The sequence below is a fragment of the Balearica regulorum genome, chromosome 25, assembly GCF_011004875.1.
Source record: "Balearica regulorum gibbericeps isolate bBalReg1 chromosome 25, bBalReg1.pri, whole genome shotgun sequence".
Lineage (NCBI taxonomy): Eukaryota > Metazoa > Chordata > Aves > Gruiformes > Gruidae > Balearica > Balearica regulorum.
Window position 1 is genome coordinate 7443261 of NC_046208.1, and position 17085 is coordinate 7460345.

The 17085-nt window shown below is 59.2% G+C and overlaps 1 protein-coding gene across 3 annotated transcripts in view; it reads right to left on the bottom strand.

Moving 5' to 3' along the window:
* The window catches only part of KIF21B (kinesin family member 21B), a 43420-nt gene that overhangs the window by 16785 nt on the left and 9550 nt on the right, over positions 1 to 17085 (bottom strand). For all 3 annotated transcript variants that reach the window (XR_012838900.1, XM_075775712.1, XM_075775711.1), the window contains exons 2-18: positions 11482 to 11704; positions 10939 to 11121; positions 7763 to 7912; positions 7391 to 7525; positions 6844 to 7011; positions 6210 to 6325; positions 5398 to 5593; positions 4805 to 4994; positions 4638 to 4701; positions 3975 to 4199; positions 3606 to 3687; positions 2999 to 3116; positions 2526 to 2717; positions 1624 to 1823; positions 1353 to 1460; positions 852 to 920; positions 223 to 452 (exon numbers count right to left, since the gene is read on the bottom strand). Coding sequence is in view for 2 of the 3 variants with exons in the window: in XM_075775712.1 (XP_075631827.1) it covers positions 223 to 452; positions 852 to 920; positions 1353 to 1460; positions 1624 to 1823; positions 2526 to 2717; positions 2999 to 3116; positions 3606 to 3687; positions 3975 to 4199; positions 4638 to 4701; positions 4805 to 4994; positions 5398 to 5593; positions 6210 to 6325; positions 6844 to 7011; positions 7391 to 7525; positions 7763 to 7912; positions 10939 to 11121; positions 11482 to 11704 (2649 nt within the window). In the remaining variant the exon portion in view is untranslated. The remainder of the gene's footprint in view (positions 1 to 222; positions 453 to 851; positions 921 to 1352; positions 1461 to 1623; positions 1824 to 2525; positions 2718 to 2998; positions 3117 to 3605; positions 3688 to 3974; positions 4200 to 4637; positions 4702 to 4804; positions 4995 to 5397; positions 5594 to 6209; positions 6326 to 6843; positions 7012 to 7390; positions 7526 to 7762; positions 7913 to 10938; positions 11122 to 11481; positions 11705 to 17085) is intronic.

Genomic DNA, 17085 nt, shown 5'->3' on the forward strand with positions numbered 1-17085 from the left:
GTTTGTGCCATGGTGTTTAATGCTGATGGAACACCAGGACTGGGCTCGAGCCCAGGTGACAGTCAGTCACTCGCTGCCAGCACAGCCTGTCACTGGGTCAGTGGTTTAACACAGGCCAAATGCACAATAAGAAGCTCACATTCAACCTCCACCACCAGCCAAAAGCCAGACACGGGACTCCTGGGACGCATCATCACCCATCCACACAGCCCCTGACCTGACCTGACAGGCCGAGCACCATTCACAGAGGATGAGGGGTCTCCCAGGAAGTTGTTGATTTTCCTGTTCCACTGGCGCACAATGCTGGAGACGGAGCGAGCACCGGACTCGGGCTCAGAGGAGGTGGTGCTGGCCGAGACCTCTGCGCCTGAGTCCAGCATGGCTGGCTTCTGGCTTGTCCTGCCTGCAGCCCGGTCTGACATAGGCTTGGCAAGACGGCGCAGCGCCGAGACCTACCCAGAGGAGGGGCAGAGGAAAGAGTGTCAAACAGGCATCCCCAGCCCAAACCCATCACCTCACCCCCAGGTCCCCACTCGACCAAGAGCAGCAGCTCTGGAGACCCAAAGTCCTGGGGCTGTTTGTGCCCTGTGGGTTTCCCCCTTCTCCCTCATAGCCCATCCCCTGCCGCCGGGCTCAGCTGCCCCAGGAGATGGGAAATTCCTCTGCTGCCTGCAACCATCTCCCACCTGGTTACTGAGCCATAAAAATCCTCCCAGCCTTTTGGGAAACCCGCTCCCGGAGCTGGCTCTGTCTGGAGGACAGGGTGTCTCTGAGCCAAGTGCTGGGGCCAGAACTCCCATGGGGGTTGGGGGCTACATGGAGGCAAATCCCTCTACCCCCCCACCCCTTACCTCCTGGGTTTTCCTCCGTAAGACTATTTCCTGCTGCCGCTTCTGAGATTCCAGAGCCCGGATCTGAAACTGCACAAGAGAGAGAGACACACACCCCTGGGGTCTTGCCCAGACACCCCAGCGATGGTCGCAGCCCTGGGGCTCCCACCACCAAAGTATGGAGCAGTTACTTTGGCATGAACAGTCTCACTTCTGATTTTCACAGCAAGCAGGTTTCCAGCCTTGAGAATGGCCTTGATGGCACACTATCCCCCGAGCATGGCGGGGAGCTCACAGCATCTCCCACAACCACACTGGGAGCTGTGGGAAGCCTTGGGAGCCATTCAGCCACGTGTGCTCTGCTGGGGCTGCATGGTCCCTGGCAAGGCCATGGGTGAAGCAGGGCCCCGAGCTTTACCGACTGATGTGTATGAGTACCTTGGAGTGTCAGAGCAGGCCAAACATCCACCCCCAGTCAGTCCCAGGGATGCCCAGTAGCACGTGGGCAGGCTGGGCTCTCACCTCCTGCCGGCGCTGCTCCTTCTTGAGCTGCGCGATCTCCCGATTCCTCTTCGTCTCTGCCAGCCGCCTCCGCTGCTGCTCCTCCCGCATCTGCTTCATCAGCGCAACCTGGAACACGAAGGTACCCTGTGTTGGTACAGGCATCCGACTGTCCCAGGGCACCCACCCAGCAGACAGACATCCTGCACTTGCCACCAAGAGCAGAAAACATTGCTTCTGAGCAGGAAGCCAGACTTGAGGATGCCCTCCCTGCCCTGGCATGTCCAGGTACCTTTGCCTTCTTCATCTCAGCCACCTCTGCCTGCAGCTTCCTCAGCTCCCGCTCGTAGCGGGACTGGTTCTTCAGCAGGCGAGCATGCTCCTTCTGGGCTGCCTGGAGCTTCTGGAGGTCCCGGTTCATCTCCTTCAGCCGCTTCTCATAGTCTGCTTTGATCTTGTTGGCTTTCTCCTCTGTGTAGCACTCCATGGTGCCTGGGGGAGCGAGGAGAGAGCTTGTGATGGCCACACACCCTGGGCTCCTTGTGCACCTACACACCCTGCCTGGAGACACTGGGCAATGCTCTCCCCATCCTGCCAGACCCCTCTCTTACCCCTCTGCTCTGGCCCCATCCCAGACTAGGGTCTGTCTGGGGGCACCCACTGGAAGACACAGGTTAGGGCTCAGCGCAGGGTGAGGACAGTGAGTTACAGCACAGTCACTGGACTGAGAGGAGCTGCAGACCTAGACCTACAGCCACGTGCATGGGTGATCCTGCCCTGCTGAACCTAGAGATCAGCCACACCACTAGGTCTTTGGGGTCTTCATGTGCCCCTCAGCACCTCAGTTTCCCCACGTGTTCCCACATTTTATGAAGCAGTGTTCAAGGCTAGAAGAGGCTTTGCCCTCGCCATCCTTTCCAGCCACCTCTCCAGCACCAGTGCTGAATCCTGCGATGCCTTATCACCCATCCTTTGTCAGGAGCTCCTCAGCTGACCAGCCCCGCTCTCACGGCAAGACAAGTAGGGTCTTGGGGGTCCCAGGGGCTGAAGCAGAGGCAGGGGGATGGCAAAGCTCTGCCAGAGCCAATGTTGTGTGCAGGGGGTGGATGCTTTAGCTCTGATTCAGCTGGGCAGGCATAGGGACCGAGGCCTGATGCTGTGGGGATGTGTTCCCGCGGGCAAGGTGGTTCTCACTGAGGTTTTGCAGGACCCGGTCCCGCTCCAGCTGTGTGTCCCGAATCTTGTTCTGCAGCAGGATCAGCTTCTCCTCATACTGGTGCTTGAGGGTCTGCAGGCGCCGCTGGCTGTTCTCCAGCTCATCAATCAGCTTCTGCTTGATCTCTATCTCGCAAGTCAGATCTGCCAGGTCCGCCTGGAAATTCACGGCTGGAGGCCGGTGGGGAACAGTCAGGCTGGGAGGGATGGGGGAGCATCACTCCCACAGCCCCACTGAGCCACAACAGAAGGAAAGGGCAGATGGAGCCAATGAGAACCCACATTGCTGGAGAGCAGCAGCACCCCGAAGAGCATTGGAGTCCTTTTCAAGCACCCCAGAGGAGACATGGCCAGGATGTCCCAGTGGACTCTCCCTTCCCAGGACCAGTGCCAGGAGACACCAGCAAATGCACCCCCATACCCTGGACTGCATGTGTGGCTCCACGCTTTACCCTTCTCCTCTGCATCTGAGTCTGAGTCCACTAGGCTCTCTTCACTGCCCGAGTCCTCATCTTCATCCTCACGTCCATCCTCTTCCTCACAGCCGCTCTCATCCTGTTCCTCCTCCTCCTAAGAGATGAATGCCTAACCTCAGCTTGCAGCACAGCCTTGCCTTTCTCTCTGTAGCTCTTCTCTCCTCCAAACCTGAGCTCACCCCACAGCGATAGGCTGCAGCCCCCACAATGGGGCTCGGCCTCCCACACAAGATGCCCAGAGGCTGCAGCACCATCTCTGGACCCCCAGCATACACTGTTGAGAGAAGCAGTTCTGTTCCCCATCCATCCCTGCATCCATCCCCTCCCAGCTGAGCAGCACTGCATCACCCAACTCCCATTCACCTATGCTGATTGAAACCAAGCCCAAAAAGAGGTAGGCTCCTTGCTCCACAGCAGGGTTGGCTGTGGAGCATCCAGTTGCCCCCTACTCCAGCATGGAGTCCTTGACTCCACGACCCCTCCAGCCTGCTTGTAGGGCCAGGCTGGGCTTGGTCCGTCTCCCACGTGGGGAGATGACAATGCTCCAAGCACGCCCCTCAGTATGAGCACGAAGCCCACTCACCTCTTCTACCTCGTTCTCATCTGTCTCCTCCCCTTTGTCCTGCTGCAGTTTCTGCCGCTTCTTAAATGCTTCCTTCTCCGGGCTGGAGGAGAGCAGAGGGGTGCTGGTGAGTCCCGGAGACTGGTCCTGCCAGGGCCTCACCTCCTGCTTTTGGACCCTTTGGGGAAAACAGCCTCCGGGATCGTGTGGTGTGTGAAAAGGAGACCAAGGGCACGGCAGCACTGGGAGGGGAACCCAGGCATCTGGGCTCTGTCTCAGTGCTCTGGCTTTAGCAAGGATAGGGGAAGCAGGATACCTGACCTCACAAGAACAAGCAGGGACCAACACGCAGCCTCCCCCTTCCCAACATCGCACAGCAGCTGCCTTCACCTTTTCCTCTGCTGCCTCCTCTCTTTCTTTTTCAGGCGCTCCAGGTCCTGCTTAGCCCGTCGGAGGACGTCGGAGGCCTCCGTCTCTACTGGAGCAGCGGGGCTGCACAGGCCAGCCAAGCCAGGTGCTGGGGACGAACCCATGGAGTAGGGGGGCCGGGCAGAGACACGTGAGAGGCTGCGACGCAGAGACTCGTTCATGGACTCGCTCTCCAGGAGCTTCGTCCTAGGGAGTGGAGACAGGATGTGGTCAAAGAAGGGACATCCCACTGTCTCTGGAGGAGGGGATCTTGCCTGGTTTTAGGATGGTGTGAGCCAGGGACAGAGTCACCACAAAGCCATTCCCATTCATATTGGGTCAGAAGGTCAGGATGCTGCAAGGTCCCGGGACTGCACAAGAGACTGGGATGGACCCAGCTTTGGTGGGCCAGCAGTCCCTGGGAGACACCAGACACTCCCATCAGGATCTCCCCCTCCATCAATGGCCAAAGCACTGCCCAGCACCAGGGCTGGAACTCCTACAGCGCCAGTGTAGCAGCAGTGTAGTCAGTTGCTACTCCATCAGGACTTACAACTCACCCCAGTGATGCTGACAGCACAGTGCTGTGAGCCACACCTGGGCTCAGACCCCACCACAACTCAGCAGCCCCCATGCCCAGCTCACCTCAGCTCTTCAATCTCCCGGATGTAGTTCTGGATGAGGGCACCAATGGCTTCATTGCCGTCACCTAGAGGAGCAGAAGCACAGGTGGAGCAAGGCTGTACCACAGCACCCATCCCAGCTATGCTGGCTGGGCCGATCCACCACGCCACGCACTAGCCCAGCCTCACCTGCCTTGGCCAGCATCAGATTGGCCTCCTGGCTCATGAGGTGGGTGACCCTGCTGTTGATAGCATCGATGGCCTCCTGCATGGCCTTCACCCGCATGCGCAGGGCACTGTTCTCCTTCTGCAGCATGGCATTCTCACGGAAAAGGTCGCTGTAGCCCTCTGAGCCATCCTCCCCAATGACCCGTTTGCCCTGCGGGGACAGGAGGGGACTTCCTGAGTGCCAGGCAAGCTGGGACATGGGGGCCCACCACTGCATCCCTGGGGGCAGCCCCAGAAACCAAAGCAGGGGCAGGGACAAATCTAAGGACCAGGAAGGCCTGAGCTCAAGAGGCAGGCGGTGAGAGATGCTTCAAGGCTTCTCCCTGCCTTAGCATCCCCAGGAGACTTGCCCAAGGTCCTGCCTATTGCAAGCAGGAGCTGAGTACCCCTCTCTTAAGCCTCCTGACCTCTCCTAGCAATTACCCCTATCAATAGGGGCAGTGCATGGTAGGCAGGAGGGTCTTTCCCATTAAAACCACTCCAATTCTAAGACAAGGAGGAGGCTTTTTGCTCCTGCCTCCATCCCGCTTCTGCAGGCTCGCTTGGCTACTCACCGCCTTGTACTCCATCAGCTCCATCTGCAGGCGGGCAATCTCGGCCCGCAGGGCACTGATCTGCTGACTTGTCTTATCCTGGTTCACCACCACCTTGTTCTTGATGTTGCGAGCCCGGTTGGCATACTTGAGCGTGTTCAGGGTCTCCATGAAGTCCCGGTCAGATGGGCTCACGCAGGCAATCATGATGGTTTGGCTTGGGGAGGTGAAGGTCAGGGTAAAAGGACAGATTCCCGCACCCTGCACCAACTCAGCACCTGGAAACCTGGGACCCAGCACAGGCCACATGCCCCTAGACCCATCCTAGGCCCTTCTGTGTTTTACAACCAAGGTACAGACTGGGTTCAGTGCCTCCCAGAGCCAGAGCACCAGCAAGACCCCACGAGCAACACATCAGACAGCACTGAGCAAAGCCAACCTCCACCAGCCAGCCCACATGCACAAGGATTGCTGGAAAAGAATGGGCTCTTCAGAGAAGCACCCCCAAAACAGGCAGGGAATTCAATCCATCCCATGCTGGGAAACACCACCTGCCAAGTCCCAGATCTGCAAGGGCTCCAGAGTGTTTTGCACCAGCTAATTCTGCCAAAGCTTGCTTATTGCGCCTGGGACGCATATGGACCCAAGGTCTTTACACCTTCAAAGTCATGCACTGCCTACCAGGAGGCATCCCCTCCCCACCAGGCAACCCACAAGGCATTTGAGTCCTGACATAGCTCCTACATGGCTCCATAGACCCTCAGCTCTATTTGCAGGGGACCAGCCCCTGCATTCCTCTCTCAGGGGTCAGCCCTGGCATGGGGCCCCCTTACCTGTTGCCCCCCAGGGAATCTTGCAGCAGGCGGGTGAGCTTGGAATCGCGGTAGGGCACGTGCACAACTTTCTTGCTCTGGTCTCCGAGGGCACTAATGACGTTCCCCAAAGCCAGCTACCAACATGAAAGAAAGCCACCCCTCAATTCAGCCCCTGCTGAGAATACAGCTGTCACATAGCCAGCACATCAGGCCTGGGGCATGTGCTGCAGCACAGGTTTGGGGTGCAAGAAATGGAGGCATGGGGCTTCCCTTGCCAGTCGCAGCATTTGCCCCCCCTCCTTCCCTGGGCTGTCCCTCTCTCCCACATGTACTGAGGAGCAGCATCGAGCCCTGGCATTTTTTTTTTTTTAAGCTCAAGTTAGCAGACCATGACCTTTTAGAGGCTTGCACCCTTGTGCCCAACTGTACCCCTCCCCATAGTCCTGCCCTCAGCAGAGCTGTGCCCTCACCACTGGCATTTTGGGTTGTGCATATTCCTGCCTACAGGGTCAGGTAGCATAAACCCCAGCAGAGACAGCAGCAACACCAACAGCCCAGAGCAGCTCCAAGCAGGACCCAAAGGTGCCCCAGGCTCCCCCAGGCAGGCCCTGCCTCCCCCCCTCCCCTTGCACGCCAGTGCCCGGAGCTGTACCAGCCCACAGTTGATGGAGATGCCTTCCTTTGCTCTCTCGCCGGTAGCACCTGTTCGCTTCAGCCTCTCTGAGCCAGCCAGGTCTACGAAGTGAAACTTGGCTGTGAGGGTCTCGTACTCGGTGGTGGGCTGGGCTCCATCCAGGAGGCTGGTCACCTCCCCATTCACCTGCGGTCAGGCACACATGGAGAGGGTCACCACCATGGACCCAGAGCAGGCAGAAGCTCCCTTCGCTGCACTCAGACATCAGCAAAAGCCTGAGCATTCACCCTCCACATCCAGCCCCTCAAGGATGGGGGAGAGGATCCCAACAGCAGCTTGGTCTGGGCCATCCCTTGGGCCAGGCCCTCCCTGCCTTGGATGAGGCTGCTCCAGGGCAGACCTCAGCTCCCATTAAATGTTAGCACAGGCTATGACTGGAAAGAAGACAAAGCCCTGCCTCTCTTTGCAAGACTTCAAACCCTCTCCCCTTTCCAAGGGACCCACACACATTGCCTGGGTATCAGATCCAAGAACAGCCCAGTCGTGAGGCAGGAGCGCATCTCACCAGCTCTGGGCGGGTGCACACTCTCATCTGGCACAGGTGAATGGTGAAGATGGCATGCGACCGGGAGCTCTGCACGTTCATCTGGGTGCTGGCGGTGGTGCGGGAAAGAGCCCCCTGTTTTAGGCACTGGATGAGCTACAACGACATGGGGCAGGGAAGAACAAAGCCTTGAAGCATCCCTCTAGAGAGTCAGGACAGCACCCTGCTGCAGCCCAGCAGGCACACCGACCTGTCCCTGCATCGCCCTGGGGCTGCTCTGTCCCATCCCAGGTGAGATCCCCTCCTCGCCTGGCTGTCCCCACATAGCACATCTGTTGCCGGTGAGCACCCAGTTGCCATCCATCCTCCCTGTCTGCCCCATCTCACACCCACCTCGTCCTGCGAGCTGATGAGGCGCGACGTGACCCCTGTGGTGTAGATGCTCCCGCTGGCATCCTCATGGATTTTGATGTTGGATTTGCGGTGGCGTGCGTCAGGGTCACGGGCACTGTCAAACAGGTCCAGGATCTCCTCATTGTAGAGCTGAGTGGGGTGGAAGCGGGTGTGGGGTGACTAGTAGTAAGCAGGAGGCTGCTAGAGCCTGGCACAGCAGCACTGACAGGAGCTGCCCTCTGCCATCCTGCTGCTGCAGTCCTGAGAGACAGGACAGGTCACACATCTGGGGGTGCACGTGTGCTCACACATACATGCACGTGTGTGCTTAGGCAAGGCTGACCAGGAGGGCTGGTGTGCATGCAAGTGTATGAGAGGACACACGAGCACGCGTAAGCAGATAGGAGATGATGCGCAGGCAAGCTCTGACCTGCACACATGGGTACCCAGCTAGGACAGGATGCCTAGAAGGAATGGTGTGTGTGCGCACGCATGTGGCGTGTGTGCATGTGTGTGGCATGCGTGCATGCATGTGCCTGTCTACCCTGCGAAGCTCTGAGGTGCAATCTGGGTTGGTTCCAGCTGCCCAACCCTGTCCTATCCCTGACCCACACAAGCAGCTGTGTGGGAACCAGGACACTTTCAGAGCCCTGTCCCCACAGCCCGAGTACACACCCGGGAGCTACGCGTCCCCCGCAGCCTTCCCTGCTCACCCAGGAAGCCCCTGGCCACACAAGCCAGCAGACCCCCTCTCCCACCACAGCTCCCTGAGGTCATCTCTGCCAGGTAGAAAGGGGACAAGGGGAACCAGGGAGTGCTGAACAATCAGGGAAAACCCTGAGGGCCCAGAGGTGACAGAGGATACCCTCATCCATATCTTGACCCTGCAGCATCCTCCTCACCCTGGGGTGGAGGGACACCCCTGCCCATCTGTGCCACCACCACTCAGTGCCACTCGTCACCCTCTTGCACCCCCATCCCAGTGCAGAGAGCTGGGTCACCCGAGGACCACAGGCTCCTGGCCAGCAGAGCGGATCAGACTAATCTGGCCCTGGCCGCCCCAGGTGCAAAGGGGATCTCCAAGGGTTTAAACCTCTCTCCAACAGCCTGCTTCCAGGAGGAGAGTCACAGGACACGGATCAGCAGGGCCAAATCCTGTACCACTGCCGGGACATCAGGGTTGGTAACCAGCATCTGATGCAGTCGCGTGCCCACGCTGGCACAGGAGAGCCATTGTTGCCTGGATAAGGGTGGCTGTAGGACAGGTCTCGGTGTAGCAGCACAAGAGCTCCTGATGTCCATGCCTGCAGGGTGGACCAGTGAGCAAAGCCCTAGACGAGGTACAATGGCCTTATTCACCAGGCCATCAGGCAATGGGTTTTTACTCTCCCCATGTGTAACAGGGCCCTTGGAAAGCCTTCAAGCCCCCCCAGCTGGCAGATGCCCCCTCACCCTGGGGCTGCCAGTGTCCCACTGGGCACGGCTGGCCTGGGGAGAACGACCATGAGCAGCTTTGAAACACAGCAGAGGAAGTGTTGTTCCCATCCTCCACCACAGCCGCCAGACAAACATCTCTGAGGCTATTTTGAGAGCCAAAACCACCAGGGGTCAGAGGTGGTGAAGACAAAGGCTACAGGAAATCCTCGTGGCAGCTGGTGTGACCCCATGCAGGGCCACTGCTCTGTCACCTCCAGGTGCCCTTGGGGTTGCCCTGGTCCTCTTGGTCTGCAGAGATACTTCCTAGGATGGCCTGAGACAAAGGCAGCACAGGCATCCCTTCCCCAGTGTTATTCCTTCATGTGTCCCAACCCCAGCTAAGAGGTCACCCAGCTCCTTGGGGCAGTGTCAGGCCATCCCAAACTGAGTGGGAGAAACTGAGGCAAGGGAAACTGTAGCTGGATAGCACAGGATCTCCTAGAGGGCAGTGTCAGGGAGCTGAGAGGGAAGAGAAAGTGCATTGCATAGGGTGAGGGGACATACATTGGGCTGAAGGCCAGTATCCGATCCTGTAACCCAGGCAAGGCAGGACTATGCCCCGGCCCCAAAAGGGTTGGGGGACTCTCCCACAGGGAGAAAGCCTGACAAGGTTCATCCCCCAGAAGGACTTTAGAACAGGCAGAAAATTGTCCCCATTTCCATTGCAGCCCACAGGTTCCCCAGAGCAGAGCCCCACGAGGCTGAGGATGTGTGGGACAGCAGCCAGGAGCTCAGACAGGCCGAGCAATGGGGAGGGAAGGATGTGGCTGCACACAACAGCACCATGGGAGCTAACAAGGACTCTGCAGATGGAAAGCTGATTGGGAAGGATTTCTCCAGCAAGGAGGTCAGCCCTCCAGGCTAGGAGCTGACTTTGGGCACTGCTTGCCCTCTCCAGGCCATCAGCATCTGGAGGAACCCAGATGTGATGGCCACCAAAGCCATGTAGAGGCCAGACCACAGCACAGGGCCTCTCTCTCTGCCTGCCCATCTCCTCTGGGCTGTACTCCAGACTGAGACACCAACCACACGAAGTTTGTTCAGGAGCTCAGCTTTGCTTAACACCACACTACATTTTCTCACCAGGGCTTTAAACCAGTTCCCATCTTGGACTTCTTTGCACTTTCACCCCAGGACCAGCCCCCAGGGAAACTGCTGCAGACACACAAGCTCCACAGGCTTTCTTGGACAAACTTCTCCAGGGAAAGAAGCAGTTAATAGAAGAGGCTTTTGAAATGGAGAGGCCAAAGCAGAGGCGGGAGAGGATGCAATGAAACATTCTCAAGGTCAAAGATGCAGCAGAGGACATGGGAAATAACACAGCCCTTCCTCAAATCTCCACAAGAGTGGCACTCTCCGTGGTTCACTGGAATGCCGCTGTCCTTGACCTCAAACATGAGTAAGTGTGCCCAGAGCACCCTGAATCTCCAGGGGACCAAGGCGGGGGGGGCACTCCCCATGGCGGGGGGGAGGCACTCCCTGCAGCAAAGGAAGTGCCACCCCAGTTTGTGGCATCATGAGGTCAAGAAGTGCTTTAAGCGTCCCTTGCCCTGGCACGCATCCCTGGCCATACGCCTGCTGCGGGGTCCAGCTCAGTTGGGGAGCAGCCGGGACATGGAGGACTCAAGGAGCCCAGGACATGGGACCTGAACAAAGGACAGGGCAGGGCCACAGGGTCACCCAGACCTGCTGTCACCCACCTCCAGGAACTGGGCGCTGACTTTGAACTCGGGTGCCGCCACGCCCTGACTCTGCGCCGCCCGCTTACGCTCCTCAATGCCGCTGAAGAGGTGGCCAATGGCCCGCGGGATGATGCCCTGCTCATCCTCAGAGATGTTCATGTCGAAGCCGGTGCCCATGGTGTACGTCTTCCCTGCGCCAGTCTGTAACGAGGCAGCAAGTGGGGAGCTGGCTGGGCCCTCTGAGGCTCAGCTCTGCCCACTGCACCCCACATTTCCCTCTGCCACCCCAGGCTCCCCAAATGCCTCTGCTGAGGCCCTCTGATCCCCACCACCACACCGGCTCCCATGCTTCCTCCCCAGCCCTGCCTCCCTCTCCTCCCACCCAAGGCCCCAGCTCTCACCCAGCCCAGGGACTACTCTCTGTCCCTTCCACACCCAGGAGCTTACACACCCCCTACCTTGCCTAACCTCTGCAGGTGCCATCTCAGCATCCCCGGCACCCAGCACTGCGGGAGAGCCCGATGCCCACGCCAGAGCACAAGGACTGGGCAGAGCACGTACCTGGCCGTACGCCAGCACTGTGGCATTGTAGCCCTCAAAGCAGCCTTCGATGAGCTTGCCCACGCACGTCGTGTAGATCTGCTCCTGCCATGTGTCCAGGTCAAAGACAAAGTCGTAGGTGAAGGCTTTGTCCTTCCCCAGCAGTACCTGGGGCTCACCAGGCGTCACCGAGGTGCAGATGTGACATCCCTCTATTTTCTCTTTGGACAGTTGGGGACGGATCCTGCAGGAAGACAAGCGGGCTGAGGGCAGCTTCGGGGCTCACCCCGGTCCTGGGGGACATGAGCCTGGTCCTGAGGACGCGAGTGTGACCCACGCTGGAACCATGGCTGCTGCAAGCAGGGGACCGGCAGCACTTCTGCCTGCAGTGTGGAGCAAATAGCGCAGGGATGCTTCAACTCCCGCACCCAGTGACAACCTTGATCCATTTGTGGCTGAGAAAAGAGGTTAATGCATGCCAGCGATGCCACCAGCCACCTCTGCAGCCAAGGTGACAGGCAGGGCTGGGTACCATGGCACAGGCAGACCTGGCAACGGCATGCAGCCTGCACTTAAAATTGCCCTTGCTGAATATGGCCCTGCACAGCCCATACGGGGCCAGCCAGCCTCCCCACGCCTACGCTGGCTCATTCACCACAATGCCCCCGGCCAGGCAGTGAGCTCTGGACTGCACGTAGACACTGATCAATACATCAAAGCGGCTCTGACAGGGACTGCCAGGGTACGGGTGGGCAGCTGGGATGTGCTGCAGCCAGCCGCGCTCGCTTGAGAAGCAACGAGATCAAACCGCAGTTACAAAGGCTTGAAATGCAAAACGCAAAAACACGACGAGACAGTCCCAGTGCCGTCTAAACCAAACTGCCGCCCAGCCCGATGGCTGTTCCCAGCCGTGGACTTAGCAGATGGGAAGGGGACAGGTGAGGCTGTGATGGGCTTCTGGCTCTGGCAGCATGTACAACCGACCCACTGCATCCCCGCCCACCACACTCAAGCCCTCCCCAAGAAATCTGGGTGCAGAATGGCCAGACCTGCACAGTCATGGTTCTGCTTCAGTGCAGGCACCGGCGCATGTTAGGGCTGCAGCAGTTCTGGCTTTTGGTGGATGTGCCGACTGCGGGAAGCTGGCTGGTCCTGGGAGACTCATGGAAAAAGGGAGCGTGGAGCCAAGCGCCATGGCAAACAGCCCTCATTAGAGCTAATGACTGCACATCTCCCCTCCCTGGGTGCTTTATAAACACAGCTATTAATTCCTCTGAAGCCGCATCACTAGCAAGCCAGCACAACGACCACAGCAGACGCTCTGCGGGTTGGGGCTCTGCATGAGCCACCGCTCCTTGCCAGCATGGCCAGTGGCAACCAAAGCCCAGAAGGGCCAAACCCGACTGCGTTTGGGGGGACAGGGCGTCCCCGGCAGGGTGGGAGGCAGCGCAAGCACCCTGCTCACGCTGCCGGGAGTCTGCACAGCAGACGTGTGGGAACAGCGTCCGTGGGTATATTTAGCTCAGCAGCCACAATAGAAAGCAGCTTCTGATGTGCTCAGACCTATACTCACTCCTGTCGCCTTCCCAGGGTCCCACCCTCCTCCAGGAAAATTAACCCCAGCTTTAATTACTTTTTGTCCAACATGATGCGCTTCCCCCACTCCCTGCCCCAGACATGCACAGGGGAACGGGCAGAGCAACAAACTGAAACCACAGTATTTTTGGAATTTTTTTTTCCTCTCAAGAAAAAATCAGAACAGGGTTTTCAGCAAAAGATTTCTTTCTCCCCCCCCCCAGGTGATTAAATATCTGCACCTGGGTTTGGAAGAGAGGATGAGCAGCAGCATGGGAGGATGTGTGCACATGAATTTTCCATATGGCATTTGGGGACCCACCTTGAGCCTGGCCACACTGGGCTGTTCCTGCTGTCCACACACCAACACCGATATCTCTCCCACTCCCCAAACCTCGCTGCCCAGCCAGCTCCAAGCACCCAAGGGACTCCATCGCTCACCCTGGCTCTCATAGCCAGAGGATCTGTGGGGGCTGGAGGGAACCCAGGTGCCAGTCCTTAATGTGTGCCCCCACCCCCCACCTCCCCACTGTCCCATCTCCCCATGGTGACTGGAGATGCAGGAACCCCCCAGGAGGGTCCTGCTCTCCAGGCAATCAGCCAAGTATCCCCGAGGGATGTCCTTGGGAGTTGCTGCCAGCTGGTGTGCAAACACTACGGACCCTGGCTACAAGAGTGGGACAAGCAGAGCAGGAGGGCAGGGATGAGCACCAGCAGCCACAGTCCCTCATGGGATGGCACAGAGATGCCACCCAGCATCACAGGAGATTTACATGGCCACCAAGAGACATCACAGAGGGTTTCTCTAGGCCAGTGCAGCTGCTTCTCTCACTCCCCAATGTCCAACTGTCCCAGCTCTCCCACACCAGGGGGTCCCATCCCTGCTCTCAGGAGGAACATCACCGTGCCAGGCACTGGGCAACGTGAGACCCTGGTCAGGCCAGACTGGTGTTCCCATGGAGTTCAGGTTATGACCAGGCACCACGATACCTTCTCTAAACATGACATAAACATTGGCAGAGCCAGCACGGGCTCTCTCCTTGGTGCTGTCCTCAACCCCATCAGGTGATGCTGGGGGAGCTGGCAGCGCTTGCCATGCTCTGCCTCAGTTTCCCTGCTCTGCAACAGAGATCAGCAACTTTAGTGGTCATAAAGTCCCCAACTGAGTGCACTCTGACACTCTTTGTCCCTACCTCTACCAAAAAAGATGCTGGCCACATCCTGTCTGTCCATGGGTCCGCAAGAACTGGGTGTGATGCTATCAGGGCCCAGCCCGCAGGAAAATGGAGTTTCTCCCTCAGCCAACCTGCTCTGCTCCTGGTCATGGGTCACCAGCCAGAAGGACAGTTTGTGCCCAGCACCAGGACCCATTGCAGAGCCAAACACGCCAGGGCGCCCTGTCCTAAAGGGCTGGGACACCCATAGAGAGCCCAGCTGATCCTCTGGGAGCCCATGGCACATGCAATTGAGGACTTATCTGCTAAGCAGCAACCAAAATAAACCAGCACTTAACCAGCGTGGTGCTGCCTCACCACCCCCCCCAAGCCCAGACAGGAGCGGATCAGAGCCCCAGCTCCACTGGGCAGCCTGCGCCTGGCCATCCCGCTGCTGGCACAGGTAACTGCTTCTCCTGCTCAAATCTGGCATGGGGAGGACAAAGGCTGTCCTAGAGCCAGCAAGATTATCAGTGCCAGCCCCATATCCCCCCCACCCATGCTGATAAACCAGCCTCGGCACAGCCAACAAACCCAGAGAGGAGAGAGCTGGCAGGACCACAGCAGCACCATGTGCCTGGCCACCACCTCTGGTCCCCCCACACTCAGATCACTGTGAAAGGACGGTGAAAAGGGACTGAATGCCCAGGACAGAGCTGCATGGTCCCATCTGAGTGCTCCTGCCAAGTAAACCTGGCCACTTCCCAGCCCCAGGCACCCGACACACAGGGTTGGGAGGCAGATGGGCACACAGACAGAGACAGAGGCACAGGCAGGGGTGGAGACCGCTCCTTCCCGAACCGGCAGCTCTTGCTGGGTGATGACGGGTGGCACGGCAGGAGCCTGCCTGCTCCAGCATCAGCATCCAAACCCAGCAGCACGAGTGGCGTGTGTGCCAGGGACAGCCCGCAGCCGCATGGGGACACAAAGGGGACTTCGGCTGGGAGCCTCTCCATCACTCTCCTTCCCTTCCCTGCTGGGCTGGCAGCTGGTGAAAGCGCAGTCTCCATGGCTGGGCTGCCAGGGCAACCGAGCATCTGGGAGGAAGGCGGGAGCGAGTCCTGCACCCTGAGGGGCAGGGAGCTTCAGCACACACACGGGTGTGCTCTGCGGCAAGCACAAAGGCCAAGTTGTTCAGCGCTGCTGCACTATGCCAGCGTTCGGCCAGGGGAGGTGGAACCAAGCAAGGCTGGGAGCCAAGCACTGGATGGGCACCACAAGGCAGCCAGCTCCTACAGCAGCCCTTGTGGGGTCAGCTCAGGGGTCTGTCCTACCCGGCAGGAGCAGCCCCCCTGGGGAGAGACCTGCCCATCCTAGCATCTCAAGCTCTGCAGCCACCGGAGGGGACAGAGTTCACCACACCGGGCGCAGCCACTATCCCCATGTCAGGGCTGCATCCACCAGCAGTCACTACCCAGCCCTCCCTGTGCACCAAAGGGAGGCTGTTTCCTTGCACAGGAAGGCACAATTCAGCTGACATGGACTGTGGGTTCATGTCCTCGTGTCTCCCTGCCTCCTCACCTGATTGCCTCAGTTTCCCCCCTCGCAGTCCACCACTATGGCAACCCCAAGAGGCTCCAGAGCATCCTTTGGCCCCCAGAACTTTGCCAAAGCTGTGGCAGCACACTCCCATAGCCCTCCCATCCATGGTGAGAGCCACGATAGCCACCCCACCCCCCAAATGCCTGTACCCACAGCCAGGCACATGCCAAGCCGCCCCCCCCACCACCCTGCTGAGACACAGCCACCCCTGGGGCAGGGCAGTCATCTCACCCAGCACAGCCGGGCAGGAGAGGATGAGCACGGAGGCAGAGGGGATCCAGCCTCCCCCAGACCCATCACCCAGCATCATCCACCTCAAACAGGGGCTGTCCCAGCTCCCCAGGGAGGCCGAGCACACACTCACTCACCAACATTTCTCAGGGCTGGCAAGGGGCTGCAGGGCAGCCACTCCAGATTGGGGGTGCAGGCGACCCCCCCAGCTGCAGCTGCCTTTCACTGCCTTTTATAACCTGGCAATTGCGGACAGGCAGAGCCTGCCCCAGCTGCAGCAGGGAGCTCCCATCCCTCCAAGACCACTCTGGAATGGAGGATGGCTGCCTGCAGACTCCCTGCAAGGAGCTGTTCTGTTCCTCTCCCCTCCTGAGGCTGGTTTCCCAGGCAGCCGAGCCAGAGAGCTGGGGAGCGGCGGGTGGAAGAGCTCCATGGCATTTTTCCCCCCTCTGTGCCAGGCCCTGGAGGCTTGGAGCCTCCTGCTCTCGTCCACCCCATCTTCACAGGGGCAAGGCTTCCTGCTGAGATGCTGGTAGCTCTGGCATCAGGTGAGGGGCTGGGGCACTGCCCCTGACCTGGCCGTGGGCAGAGGTTGGAGCTGGCAGACCCCGACTAGCTGCGCAGCCCGGTTGCTGTGGATGTGCCTGCCAAGACAGGCGGGCTGAGCAAGCCCAGGCAGTGCCTGGCTCCACTCCTCACATTGCCCACATACATCCTGCTCCCATCCTCACTCCCTGTATTACCTACGTTCACCCTGCTCCCGTCCCCCCATCACCCTGCTTCCCACGTCACCCGCATTCACCCCATTTCCCCTCCCCACATGACCTTGCATTCACCCCACTCCCATCCCCGCATCGCCTGTGTTCACCCCTCTCCCATCTCCACACCACTAACGTTCGCTCTGCTCCCATCCCCATCCCCGCTCCCTGCGTCACCCTTGTTCACACTGCCTGCGCTCCCTCCAGCCTTGGAGCTGCAGGAGCACTTGCCAAACAGCACGGACTCGCACGTAGCCCATCTGCCAGCCTCGCTAGCCCCTCCGCTCCTCCTGCGCTTTGCTCTC